This window comes from Micromys minutus (assembly GCF_963924665.1).
Source record: "Micromys minutus genome assembly, chromosome: 9".
NCBI lineage: Eukaryota > Metazoa > Chordata > Mammalia > Rodentia > Muridae > Micromys > Micromys minutus.
This window is the reverse complement of record NC_137978.1, coordinates 55,161,634-55,174,923: the sequence shown is the minus strand read 5'-3', so window position 1 is coordinate 55,174,923 and position 13,290 is coordinate 55,161,634. Positions and strand designations below refer to the sequence as shown.

The window sequence follows — 13,290 nt, the reverse complement described above, 5'->3', positions numbered from 1 at the left end:
CGGGAGACTCCTAGACCAGAGACTCCCCCTCCCCTGCCCCACCTTGAATGTCCTGCCCCCCCCCCCGCCCAGTCATGCAGGTGTGTGTGCTGGTGAATCCAAGCCTGTGAATCCATTTCCCAGGAGATGAAGATTCAGGAGTTCAAGGTTGTCCCTGAATGCCTTTCCCTGATTAGGCTCAGTATAAGGAGGTGGTGAAGAGCAGGAACCCCAAGTGTCCTCACATCACAGCTGAGAGGGGGGTTTGTTTCTATCCCCAACCTCTGTAACTCTGCTTTCAAGTTTCTAGAAGAAACAAAAATGAGGACCGTTGTACTTAGACCTGGTGTTGAGACATCTCCTGGGCACCTGTTTGTAGCTGGGCTAGAATTGAAACAGAAAGACACATTATCATCAATGTTTTAGGAACGTCCAATGACATGGAAGTGTTTGTTGATTTCTTTTAAACTGTGCGTGACTTTATTTTGGAGTGTGTTGTAAGACAGAAGTGTGAATGGATGGTTAGGAGGGAGAGAAAACACAAAATTCTGGCCACCACCACACCTTCTGTCTACTTTAAAGACCTCGGTACCTTTGACATTTCCATCATAAGATGTTGGAGGGAATTTGTGCAGAGTCCTGATCACATAGAATCCCGCATCTTTCCACTTCACCTTTAGAAGTCAGTCCTTGGACCAGTGAGATGGCTCAGCAGGTAAACCTACTTGCCAAACAAACCTGTGGACCTGCGTTTGATCCCCATAACCCACCCACAGTGGGAGGGGGAAACAGACTCCTGCAAGATCTCCATATGCTTACTGAAGTGTAGATGACCTCAGTAAAACATGCACTCGGAGTTTTAAAGTAAAAATTGAAATCGCTCCCTTTCCTAATTCAGTAATATAGAGAAATGCAGCAGCTTACAGAAGCCTGCTTTCTCAGTGGCGAATGCGAATGCGTGGTGTTTTGAACTCACTGGGAGCTTGTGGGTCTCTGAACTGGAGTTTGAGAGGCCCAGCTTAGCATCAGTAATAGCGGAGTTTGTTGTTGCCAGGCAACCTGGGAGGGAGTAAGTCACCCACGGTGTCTGAACTCGTAAGCACTGGGTCATAACCAAAAGAAATGAGCAGCAGGTGTCACGGATAAGTGGGCTGGAAGGAGGGGGCAGCTACTGTCTGTGACATTCGGGTTGTGGTTGGGATATTTAGAGCTCTGTTTTGTTTCTCTAGCTAAGACATGCCATCAGGGATCTGGAGAGATGACTCAGCGGTTACGGGCCCTTACTGCTCTTGCAGAGGGCCCAGGTTCAGATCCCAGCACCCACGTGGCAGGGCATAGCCGCGTGGAACTCCAATCCCGGGGGATCTGGTGCCCTCTTCTGACCTCTGCACGTTCCTGCATATACCTGGTGTACATACATACATACCCTTGAGTACACACATGTTCACATAAGATAAACACACTATTCCAATTCTCTGTACTGATCACCGTTAGGAGACATGACCTTCAAAATACAAGGCTAGGTCACCACCTGGCCACACCCTGTCTCCCTCTCCCTTGAGATTTGATGTCGATAAGAGACCGGCTCCAGACCACCAGATTTAGAATGTGTTCCTCTAACCAGACCCTTTCTGGACCCTCCTGCAGAGAAACCTGAGAGAATGAAAGCATATTTGAAGAGCGCGGAAGGCTTTTTCATCCTGAATAAAAGCACCACAATTGGCAAGCATGCAGATTCAGACCTCGTCTTACAGGTGAGGTTCACGGCGCACGCCTGTCCCATGTGCCCACAGCTTCCCACAGGGCGGGGTGGACTCTCGTCTGCCGAAGCCCAACCGCCGCATATGGCAAGCAAGCCACCTCTGTCCTTGTGTAGCCAAGATCCACGCAGGAATCTTCCCGATGCCAGAGGGGAGCTGGCGTTGGCTGTCTGAAGGGGATGGGCCATCTGTCAGTTACTGAACACATGTCCTTATGTGTCCCAAGTTGTCCCCTGCCCAGAAGCAGCTTTCTTGGGGAGCTTAGAAAGTGTGCACAGGGCAAGCACACTTAAGTGCCCTTCCCTAGCCTGTGCCCAGGAAAGCATCTTCTTTTCCAATGCCTCTTTGAGGCTTTCCCTCGCTCTGAGCCCAGGAAGCTCCGAGGTGAAGCCCGGGGCTTAGCCTCCTTTAATTGAACTTGATTTTCTGATGACTTGTGGTTTGGTCCAAAGCCTCGACTCACTGACAGCCGACAGCCGAGGAAGTGCAAGGAAGAGATGAATAATGAAAACAGGGACTTGGAGGCTCTTTAAATATTCAAGCGGCTAAAATACTGAAGCACAGAGGCAGGGGGTGGAGCCTCCTCCAGCAGAGGAGCAGGCATCCCGAGACCTTGGCCACATGCCTTTAGTAAGCTTTATTTTGAAACAGGTGAAGATTCACAGAAGGTTCCAAAGACAGTAGAAGGAGAGTGTGCTCCGCCCCTTGCTCTGTGTCCTCGGTGGCTATGCTAGTGGGACGTATGACAGCGTCGAAGCAGTCCAGAGCACAGGCCATGGCGTCTGTGATGCTATTATGGATGCAGATTCATGTGCAGCAGCCAAGATGCAAAGCATCCTACTTCCAGCAGGGACTCCTGCCACCCCACACCGCTAAGCCCTGAAACCAACACTGTCTCCTCCCCATTGATAAGTTCAAGGAAAGATAGAAACGTTAATAATATCGTACAGTGTGTGATCTGTTGAGATCCAGGGTTTAGTTTGGATTGGTTTCCCTTTCCCTCGGGCCCTAGAGGTGTACTTAGGTTGCTAGCTTGTTTCTTTTTTACTGCTGAGTAGTATTCCACAGTATGGACATACCGCTTTTGGCTTAGCCGGTCATATACTGGGCATGGTGATTATTTGTAGTTTGGGGTCATGGTAGTAATTGACTGCCCGTTTTAGTTTCCTCTAGGAGGAAAGGGTTCATTCCGCTTATCCACAGCCCAGTCCATCACTGAGGCACGTCAGGGCAGAAACTAAAGCAGGACAGGAACCTGGATGCAGAGCCTGAAGCAGAGGCCATGGAGGGCACTTATGTACTACTTCCTGACTTGCTCAGTTTGCTTTCTCCAACACTTCCAGGACCACCTTGTGGAGAGTCAGCACCATCCACAGTGGCCCCAGCCATCCATGCCAATCATTAACCAAAAGAATGCTGCACAGGCTCTGGCCAAGGCCCATCTGATGCTGAGGCGTTTTCTTAACTGAGGTCCCCCTTCCAAGATGATTCTAGATTGTGCCGAGTTTACAAAACATCTACCCAGCACGGTGCTGTGTGCTGTACACAGTTTTTGAGTGGGCAGGAATGCCTGGGAATGTGACGGTAGTGGCACGTGGAAATGTCTGTTTGGTAGCCAGGGATACTGCCAAACTTGTCCAACGCGGCCACGTGGCTTTCATCACCACCAGCAACGTAAGAGATGGTCTCACATGCCTCGCCAGCAGCGAATACCATCCACAGCTGTTTCGTTTAGCTACTGAGGGCGACAAAGGCAGCATAAAGTCTCCATATTTGCTTTGTCTCTGATTCTAGAGAGAGGGCATCCAGCATCCTGCCTTTACATAGCAGGTTAGTCAGCATTTCTGGAAGATTTGCCTAATCTCAGAACAAATTCAACCAATTTAACAAAAGCTCGCCATATCCCCTGTGTTACTTTTCTCACACCTGAGCCCTTGTCTGAGCGCATGGTATCCAGGAGAGTTCAATCCATGGTGACTTGACCCTTGCCAGTGTGTGGTCAGAGCATCATGGTGGCAGGGATGAGTGACAGAGGAACTGCCGACCTCATGACAGATAGGAAACAGCAGGAACGTAGAAGACACCAGGGCAGATACAACACAAGGATATGACCCAGTGACCCACTTCCTCCTTTTAGGTACTCCCTCACTCTCTACCCCATCCCCCATCATTCCATCTTACTACAAAGCTGGTCACTGAACTGACGTCCTCAGCATCTCCATGGCAACCACCATCCCAGACACTCCAGAGGTGTGCTTCGCTAAGGCCCAGGGCTAGCTGTCTCGACCTAATCAATTTGACCATCAAAACTGACCGACACGTTTCTTGTGGTCTCCTACACGACAAAGTCTCCATGCAAGAGCACAGAAAACCCAGTTCAGTGCCCACAGTGGGAGAAACCAAGAGAAAGAATCAGTATTTCTTCTGGGCGTATTGAGAGACTTTAAGCCAGGCATAGTGGTATGTGTCTTTAATCCTAACACTTGCAAGGCAAAGACAGGTAGAACTCTGAGTTGGAGGCCAGATTGGTCTACAGAAGACGTCCCAGGATAACCAAAGCTACACAGAGAAACCCTGTCTCAAAACAAGACAGACAGACAGACAGACAGACAAAACAAGCCAGAGGAGGTAGCATGTGGATTTGATGGAACAGGATCCCTCCTGCACCTTTACATGGGTGGCAGAAATTGGACTCAACTGCCCAGTCTGGCATCACGAGCCCTTCTACCTGCTGGGCCCCAGGGATCTTTCCTTTTGAACCAACTCTAAGACTAGAAAATCATAAAGATTGGAAAAGGCACAGGCTTTGAGAACAGAGAAATCTGGGCCTGAACCTCTTTGGCCCATTTCCTCGCTGTGTGGCTGTAAGTGTATGTTCCCATCTGTAGCGCATCTACCGTTCTGGGTTCTTGTGTTGACTGAATGAGAAAAGGCAACCAGGTGCTTGGCACACAACACTAAGTACATGACACTTTGGTCATCATTCTGACCTTGTCAAATGAGGCCGAGAGAAATCCTCGGCGGTAGGAGGGGGCCATGGAGCCCGGAAGCTGCTTGAAAAAGGCAGCTAATGAGAGGAGGTATTACACAGGCAGAAATTGAGTGGCATTTGATATAAAAATAATTGGCTATATAGTGTCCTTGGCCTCACTCAAATGGAAGTCACCAGGGTGGAGAAATGGTGCGGCAGTTAAGAGGGTAGGCTGCTGATAAAGAACCCAACACCCACAGGAGGCTCACAACCCCATCACCCCAGTTCCAGGGGAGCCAACACCTAGCAAGTACAGTGTGTAATGTACTCATGTGTACAGACCCACACACAGACCCACATACACTACTCATGCTGATGATAATGATGATGATGGGGAGGAGAAGGAAAAAAGGAGAAGGAGAAGGAAATAAGAAGGAGAAGAAGAAGAAGAGGAGGAAACTGCATAGGCTGGAGAGACAGCTTAGAGCTTAAGGACACTGGCTGATTTTTCAAAGGACCCAGGTTCCATTCCCAGCATCCATGAGACTCACAAACACCCGTGCTCAGAACCAGAAGGACCTGACCATTTTTTCTGGCCTTCAAGGGTACTTCCTTAACCCCCATCCCTACACAAACACACAAACACACATAAAAATAAAAATTGTAAAAGTCATGCCACTGAATAAAGTTCAGAAACCTAAGGAAAGAGAGGGAGGAGAAAAAAAAAACACAAACAAACAATACCAACCCCCCCCCAAAAAAAAAGGTTTGAAATCGCACAGCAGCTACACTTAGTGTTAAGTGATCAAGGTCTTTACAGGCCAGTGGGGCTGGAGAGGCTCGGTGGTAAAGGTTTTATCATCACAGGTCCACTTCACAGGTATTTACCAGGCATGGCAGGTGCTGGTGGTCACATGGCAGGTGCTGGTGGTCACATGGCAGGTGCTGATGGTCACATGGCAGGTGCTGATGGTCACATGGCAGGTGCTGGCGGTCACATGGCAGGTGCTGATGGTCACATGGCAGGTGCTGGTGGTCACATGGCAGGTGCTGGTGGTTACATGGCAGGTGCTGATGGTCACATGGCAGGTGCTGATGGTCACATGGCAGGTGCTGATGGTCACATGGCAGGTGCTGGTGGTCACATGGCAGGTGCTGGTGGTCACATGGCAGCATTTTGTCTCTCAAGAAAAGGCCAGCAAAGGTCAAGGAGTACTCACTACCCATGGGAGTGAGGGAATTCCGCATGCAAAGGTCCTGGGGTACTAGCAAGCATGTTAGCCCATGTCTTTTTTTGTTTGTTTGTTTGTCTGTTTGTTTTACTGAAAGAAAAACAGTAGGCTCATAAATAAAACTGGGAAGGTGAGTGATAGGCGGGTAAGACATCTCATGTGGTCGTTAGGGTTCTGGTCTAGCCTGGAAAAGCAAGGGGAGAAAGAAACGGAAGGGACCGAATTTCTAAACAGCCACTCCGGCTGCAGAGCTTACACAGAACCTCCTCTCCCAACCCAACCCAGCTCAGCTCAGCGTTAGACCCTCCTGAAGTGTGTTGTACAACTTAATGTTGGAGGGGACTACTGACTGACCCTGTGTCTGTCTGTCTGTCTGTCTGTCTGTGTTTATCTGTTTCTCCATCTCTGTGCTCCCTGTGTCTCTGTCTATTTATGTCTCTGTGTCTCTGTCTCCGTGTATGTGTGTCTGTCTCTGTTTTTCTGTTTTCTATCTCTGTCTCTGCTCTCTGTGTGTCTGTTTATCTGTCTCTCACTTTCTGTCTCTGTCTCACTCTGTGTCTCTGTCTCTGTGTGTGTGTGTGTGTGTGTGTGTGTGTGTGTGTGTGTGCGCGTGTGTGCGCATGCACGTGTGCCTGCAAAGGCCAGGTGAGGGCTTGAGATCCCTTGGAGCTCAGGTAACAAATATCAGAGCTTCTCAAAAGAGCAGCAAACACCCCAACCACTGAGCCATCTCTTCAGCCCCAACTTTAATTTTAAAGACAGCTTCTCATTGAACCTGGAGCTCAAAGACCGGATTCCTCAGATCCATCCGTCTTCACCCTCCCACAGCACCCCCTACCGCTGGAGGTACATATGCCCCTGGCACTTCTGGTGGGGATCAGAAGTCAGGACCTCCTGCTTGCTTGTGGGCACAGTACAAACTGGGCCATCTCCCCATCTCTTCTTTCTTTGTTTATCTGATGGACTCTTGCACTTAAGCAATCCCCCTGCCTCTGACACACACACACACACACACACGAAGTCATTTCCATGACACATGTACATCACTGTGCCCAATGAACATCACTGTTACTTAAACTTCTCTGAAGAAGGACCTCGGTTCTTTTTGAATGAAGAAATGTCCCCATCCAGTGGCCGACAGACTTTTCACAGGCTCGCAGTTAAGCTGATCAAATCAGGCTCCTGACTTTCAGATTCCTCTGCTCACCGCATCCCCTCTGCCGTTCTGGGGAGCATCCTTTCTCCCCCCCTCCCTCATTTCTGCGATGACTAATGTCATTGCCAACTTGACAGGTTTTAGAATTCTTTAGGTGGCATACCTTTTGAAGGCGCGTCTAGGAGGGAATAACTGAGAGGAACCCTGGTCAGCCAGCCTTGCCGTACGGGCAAGTTCCTGACCAATAAGAGATCCCATGCCGTGAAATAAAGTAGACAGCACCTAAGGAGAGATTCCTGAGCGAGGCGCGCACACACACATGAATTCACACACCAGAACACACACACATGCACACTGCCAAATGTGAACATACACCCACAATGCCACTCTGTGGCACAAAAACCACTATTGTTACCTTCCCTCGTACCAAAGTGTGTAAACGGGTCTTAAAAGGTTAAAACTGCACATCCAGCCAGGAGCGGCAAAGCAGTTTCATACGTGAGACCCTGACTCCAAGCTTTCCCATACGGCTTTGGGAACACCTAAAAAATCCTGTGAGCTCACGGAGACAATAAGGCAGCCACCCAAAGTTGCTGAATCCTCTATGCGAGTTAACAGTAAGCCAGCCACAGAAATGCTTCCTTTGGCAACATATTGGGCTGGCGCCCCCTGCTGGGTATCCAGTGTAACACGTTTTCCTACAAGCGACATGAAGCTGTATTAGGGATACCCTCTCTGGGGGTCGTCAGAGTAAACAGAGCCTAGTTGCTTCTTTAAACAGAAGCCTATCAGTGTGGGGCTGGAAAGGACATCCAACTGTGAAAGCGGCTACTGTAAGGGTCTGGATCGGGTGACCGATGAATGCTCCGGCTTAGCAAATCAAGAAATCAGACAGCCTTGGTAATTTGAGCTAACAAGGCTAAGCAGTCAGTGCAGGGTTGGAAGATGGAGACTTCTCTTAGAAGGCTTTGCAGCTGAGCTGTCTCTGTTGCTCAGAGAGAGAACCTTGAGCAGTCAAAATGAACCGGAAACGGGCTGATTGGTTTCTGGTGGTCAAGTGGGTGAACGTGGCTGTGTCCTGGTACGATGCAGGGTGCAGGCGAGTTGCACAGTTGCCTCCAGTCACCATTGCTGAGCATGTGCAGTGGGTAACCTTTGGGGAGACTGGTTCAGGAGACGACATCGCTGGGACTCGGTAGGACTGCGTCTGGCAGCTGAGTTAGAATAGAACATTTCAAGTGTTAACTTTCTGCTCGAAACAACACACCTATTATCTCTCAGCTCAGAAATCTGGGTGGATTCGGTCTCTGCTCTGGGCCACTCAAAGCCAAGATCAAAATGCTGGTCTATCAGGAGTCCTCTCTGACACCTTGGGGATGGTGTGCCTCCTGGTCCATTCCGGCTTTTGGAAGAATTTGATTCCTTGCAATTACCAAGATGAGACCCTCCTTTCTCTGGCTGGTGTCAGTTGAGGGGCATCCTCAGGTTCTGGGAGCTGCCCACATTCCCTGGCTTCCAGCATCTTCATCTCTAAAACCAGCAGCAGTGGGTGGCTGTGGATTCCCCTTCAGACTCTCCTCTCTAGATCCAACTACTGAAAGGCTGGTCTGGTGTGTGTGTGTGTCTGTGTCTGTGTGTCTGCATGTATCTCTGTGTGTCTGTGTGTATGATATGCATATGCACACATTTATAAGCATGTGTGAGTTTGTACAATGTGTAAGTGTGTGTGACAGCTTCAGGTGTTAATTTTTAGGTACCACCTTCCCCCAACACACATATGCACACACATGAACACACACACATTTTTAAACTGTCTCTCAGTGACCCAAGTAGCTCACCAAGTAGGCTAGGTTAACTGGCCAGTGGGCTACAGGGATCCACGACTGGGATGCGCCACCACACCTGGCTTTTTACATGGGGATAAAGTCAGGCCTTTGGGCTTATAAGGCAAGCCAGTACTTTATGTACTGTCCTCTCTGTCTGTCTGTCTGTCTCTCTCTCTTTCTCTGTCTCTTCCTCTCTCTCTGTCTCTCTCTCGATAGATAGATAGATAGATAGATAGATGATAGATAGATAGATAGATCTGACTCCTCTGATTCAGGTACTCCCAGTTGGATAAGCCTGAACTGCCCACAGATTAATAGTCTTCCTCATATGTACACAGTACCATTTTCCAGGCAGCAGAAGGTAGTAACGGATCGGTGGGCCCCTCTACTCTGAAATTGCTGGTCTGCCCCGGAAACCTATTCTGGCTGATCTTGGCTGTCAACTTCACATACCTGGGAAGAGGGATGCTCAGACGAAGAATTGCCTCCATCAGACTGTCCTGTGGGCATTGCTGTGGGGTATCTTCTTGGTTGCCAATTGATGTGTGCCTTCTCTGAACGGTATCATCCCTGGGTAGGGAGGGCCTGGGCTGTATACAAAGTGGCAGTTGAGTGTAAGCCTGGAGCCAACCAGTAAACAGCGCTCCTCTGTCGCTTCTGCTTCCGTTCCTGTCTTCAGGTTCCTGCCCCAAGTTCTGTTGGTGATGAACTGTAACTGTAAATGGAATAAACCTTTCTTCCCCCAAGATATTTCAGGTCAGTGTTTATTTCAGCAACAGAGATGAAAACCAGGGTAGGACCCGAGCTTAGAGTCTCAGCTCCCACAGAAAATCCACATATGGCAACACACACACACACACACACACACACACACACACACATCAGGAAGACCAGGACTTAGAATGTACAGACGGAAGAAGCTTTGGGCTTGCTAGCCAGCCAATCTGTCTAAAGCAAAGATTTGATGAGGATCTCATCTCAAAAATTAAGGCCACAGAGTGATGACAATATCTGTTGTGTGACACTGTTCCTGGGGAGACTTGAATGTCTACTCACCCCAGACAGGGAACTGAGACGGACCGAACTACAGTACCACCAAATTCCAACATGGTGAAATCAATGAGTTTTATTGGAGTTACCTATAGGAATATAGATGAGGGCTCACTTACAAGAGCCCTCCCCAGTATGAGGGAGAGCTCACAGAGCTGAGAACCTGGAGCTCACTCTACAGCCTGCAGGCAGCTCAAGAGGTTGGTGTACTTTCTGGGTATCCTTCCAGGCACCTCAGCTTGTCTGAGCATCTGTCCCAGCAATCCTTACTGCTTATATAATCTTGGGAAGGGCAGGAGAGAGAGAATGATGGCCAGAGGAAAATAGGGAGGGCAGGACCTAAGGAGGGCGGGACCTAGTATATCTGGTCGGTTTCAGGAACTTCCTGAACCAATGCCTTTGAGTTGTTTTCTTCCTGAGCTTAAAGTGCCCATTAGAGTATGTTTCATCTTCCTTAGAACATTCTATTGGGTTTTTTCCTCCCCGTTAACATCTGGTGTCTTAAGTACCTTCCTTCCAAGATGGACAGTTGTATCTTGGTGTAAACTTGTGAGCAGGCCACCCTGCTGACACACGCAAATGAGGACCCAGCAAGGAGGCACAGTATCCTCCTCTTCTGGCAGCCGCTGAACAGCAAGTACCAGAAACGTTGCTCTTTTCACGTTCCTGACCGCCACTCCCTTTATGTCAGTCCCCAGACATTGACAACCACCACGCGCTCATCGAATTCAACGAAGCCGAGGGCACCTTTGTCCTTCAGGACTTTAACTCCCACAACGGCACGTTTGTCAACGACTGCCACATTCAGAATGTGGCGGTGAAGCTGATCCCTGGGGACATTCTGCGGTTCGGGTCTGCAGGGCTGACCTACGAGCTGGTCATTGAGAACCCGTCCCAGGTGAGCCGCTCAGCCTCTGCGCGGTGGTGGGGGTGGGGTGCTATGCTGACTTGTGCATTCAATCTTGTTCGCCACCGGAAGTACTGTGCAACCCCACCCTGCCCACACATGACATAGCAACAAGATTCTGCCCAATCCCAGTTCTGGTGCATTGGGGGGGGTGGGGGCTTGGAAAGGGAAGCGTGTCAACGCCCCCTAATGGACACTTCCCTGCACTACATGTAACTTGCTGCAGAGTGCCCACCAGTTCTGACCCTGAGTGGTTTCCCAGAGGCTGGAAGCAGTTGGATGGTTTTGAAAGCAGAGATGGGTACCTCCCTTCTGGGCTGCTCAGCCCCACTGCTTTTCTCTGGTCGCACACGGATCCTCTGGAGGGCGGAGTCTTCTCCATGGTACCTGGCATCGAGAGGGTATATCTATAAACAGTGATCGCCAGTGTCCAAGTAGGTGATCCACACAGTTGTTATTTTGGTCCAGGTTAGAAATAGGTTTGAGGTTACAGTTTAAATTATTATCTCGATTTTAGTTAAAGAGAACTCAAAACTCAGGAAGCCTCAGGCTTAAGAAAGCTATAGTTATCAGGTTTGGAAGCAAGTGCCTTTACCCAGTGAGCTACGCTGGTCAAATACTGCTTTCTTTCTTTCTTTCTTTCTTTCTTTCTTTCTTTCTTTCTTTCTTTCTTTTAAGATTTATTATTTAAGTATACTGTCCCTGTCTTCATGAACACCAGAAGAGGGCATCAGATCCCATTACAGATGGTTGTGAGCCACCATGTGGTTGCTGGGATTTGAACTCAGGACCTCTGAAAGAGCAGACAGTGCTCTAACCACTAAGCCACTTCTCCAGCCCCGCAAATACTGCTTTCTATAAAAGACACTTTCTCAAGGTGAAGCAGTTCTACAAGGAAGTACGTATGTTCTGAGGTGGAGTTGGTGGTTCTGAGGTGCGTGTAGCCCTGGGAACTAGGGCTACAGCTACAACAGGGCGTGGACGCCACTATCCCCACCCCCACCCCTGACCTCTCCTCCTCAGTGAGCATGAACTTCACATATCAACTGCACGCCAAATCAAGTAACTTCTCAGCAAACTCAAGTAAGTCCTCAGGAGTCATGGAGCGCTCACAAAGTGCTTTCAAAATGCTTTCCCTCCGCCAACCTTCCCCTGTAAGAAGTCCGAGGTGTTACCGACTCCTTTGGTCGCCTGCTTCTATTTCTCTTTTTTAAAAGACTGGCAAAATGCGTCTGTCTTGGAACTTACCATCTCTGCCACATCCATGGGGCTGTTTGTTTGGTTTTAGTTCGTTCTCTCCGTTACGTGGTCATCACAGAACCAGCTTATGAAACTGAAACTCCGGGCTCCTCAGATACCAACCCCACCACCCCTCATCCCCACCCTTCACTGCCCCCTCAGTAGCTCAGACCGCCATTATACATTCTGGCTCTGTAAAAGCAGTTTCCTGGTGCCTATCAGTTACTTGTCTTTTACGTAAAGCTGTGGCGCAAGGAACTTGAGGGAGGAGGGGTCCTTTGGCCTCAGAGGCCCAGGGTAACACAGTCCCCTTAAGAGTGTGGATGGCTGGTCACATGATGCCCACAGTCAGGAAGCAGAGAGATGGATGCCGTGCTCAGCTCCATTTCTCCTTTTCGAGAACACTTGGAAGCCTGTGGGGTGGTGGTGGCACCCACATCAGTACGTTCGCGGTGTGTCTCCCCACCTCAGGTGATGTACTCTGGATAGCCCCTCAGACGTGCCTAGAGACTCGTCTCCTGGGTTATCTTCCACAGGATGAGAGATGGGCTGGGCGGGCCCAGCTCCTTTCTGTGAACTTACTTCCTGTTGGTCTCATGACCTGGGCTACAAAAATAAACAAACAAAATGGTAGAGGGATAGAGTGAAAGTGTCTCATGAACCTCTTTTCGGGGGACATTTTCTTTTGTCTTCCACTGATGCCCAAGTTGGCCTTGAACTCACTATGTAAACAAGGACGTCTTTAAACTTTTGATCCTCCGTCCTCCTCCTCCCAAGTGCTGGGATCCCGGGTGTGTGCCACCGCAAGTGGGTCATGTAGTGCTGAGGATGGAACCCAAGGCCTAATTCATGCCAGAGAAGCATGCCGCTAACTGAGCCGCATTCCCAGCCCTGCAGGGCTTGAGGTTCCAATTTCTGCCAAGCAGATCCGTGAGAATCATGGGCTTCTCTTCTCCTCCCCTTTTGGTTTCTGTAGATGTATGAGAACCAACCACAAGGACTCAGGTTCCCCAGCTTTTTGTCTTTAAAAAAAAAAAATCTGTCTGCCTGTCTGTCTGTCTGTCTGTCTCTCTCTCTTTTGTGTGTGTGTGCACACACTCACATGCGTGCATGCATGCACACCATGGCACATGGGTAGAGGACAGAAGACAACCTCAGATGTCTCTCAGC

General features: G+C 49.4%; 1 protein-coding gene across 1 annotated transcript in view; it reads left to right on the top strand.

Moving 5' to 3' along the window:
• Window positions 1-1,640: 1,640 nt before the first annotated feature.
• The window catches only part of FHAD1 (forkhead associated phosphopeptide binding domain 1), a gene marked incomplete at both ends in the record, with an annotated part of 107,310 nt that continues 95,660 nt past the window's right edge, over window positions 1,641-13,290 (top strand). The window contains 2 exons of the mRNA XM_080920942.1: window positions 1,641-1,733; window positions 10,666-10,872. Of these exons, the coding sequence (XP_080777068.1) occupies window positions 1,641-1,733; window positions 10,666-10,872 (300 nt within the window). The remainder of the gene's footprint in view (window positions 1,734-10,665; window positions 10,873-13,290) is intronic.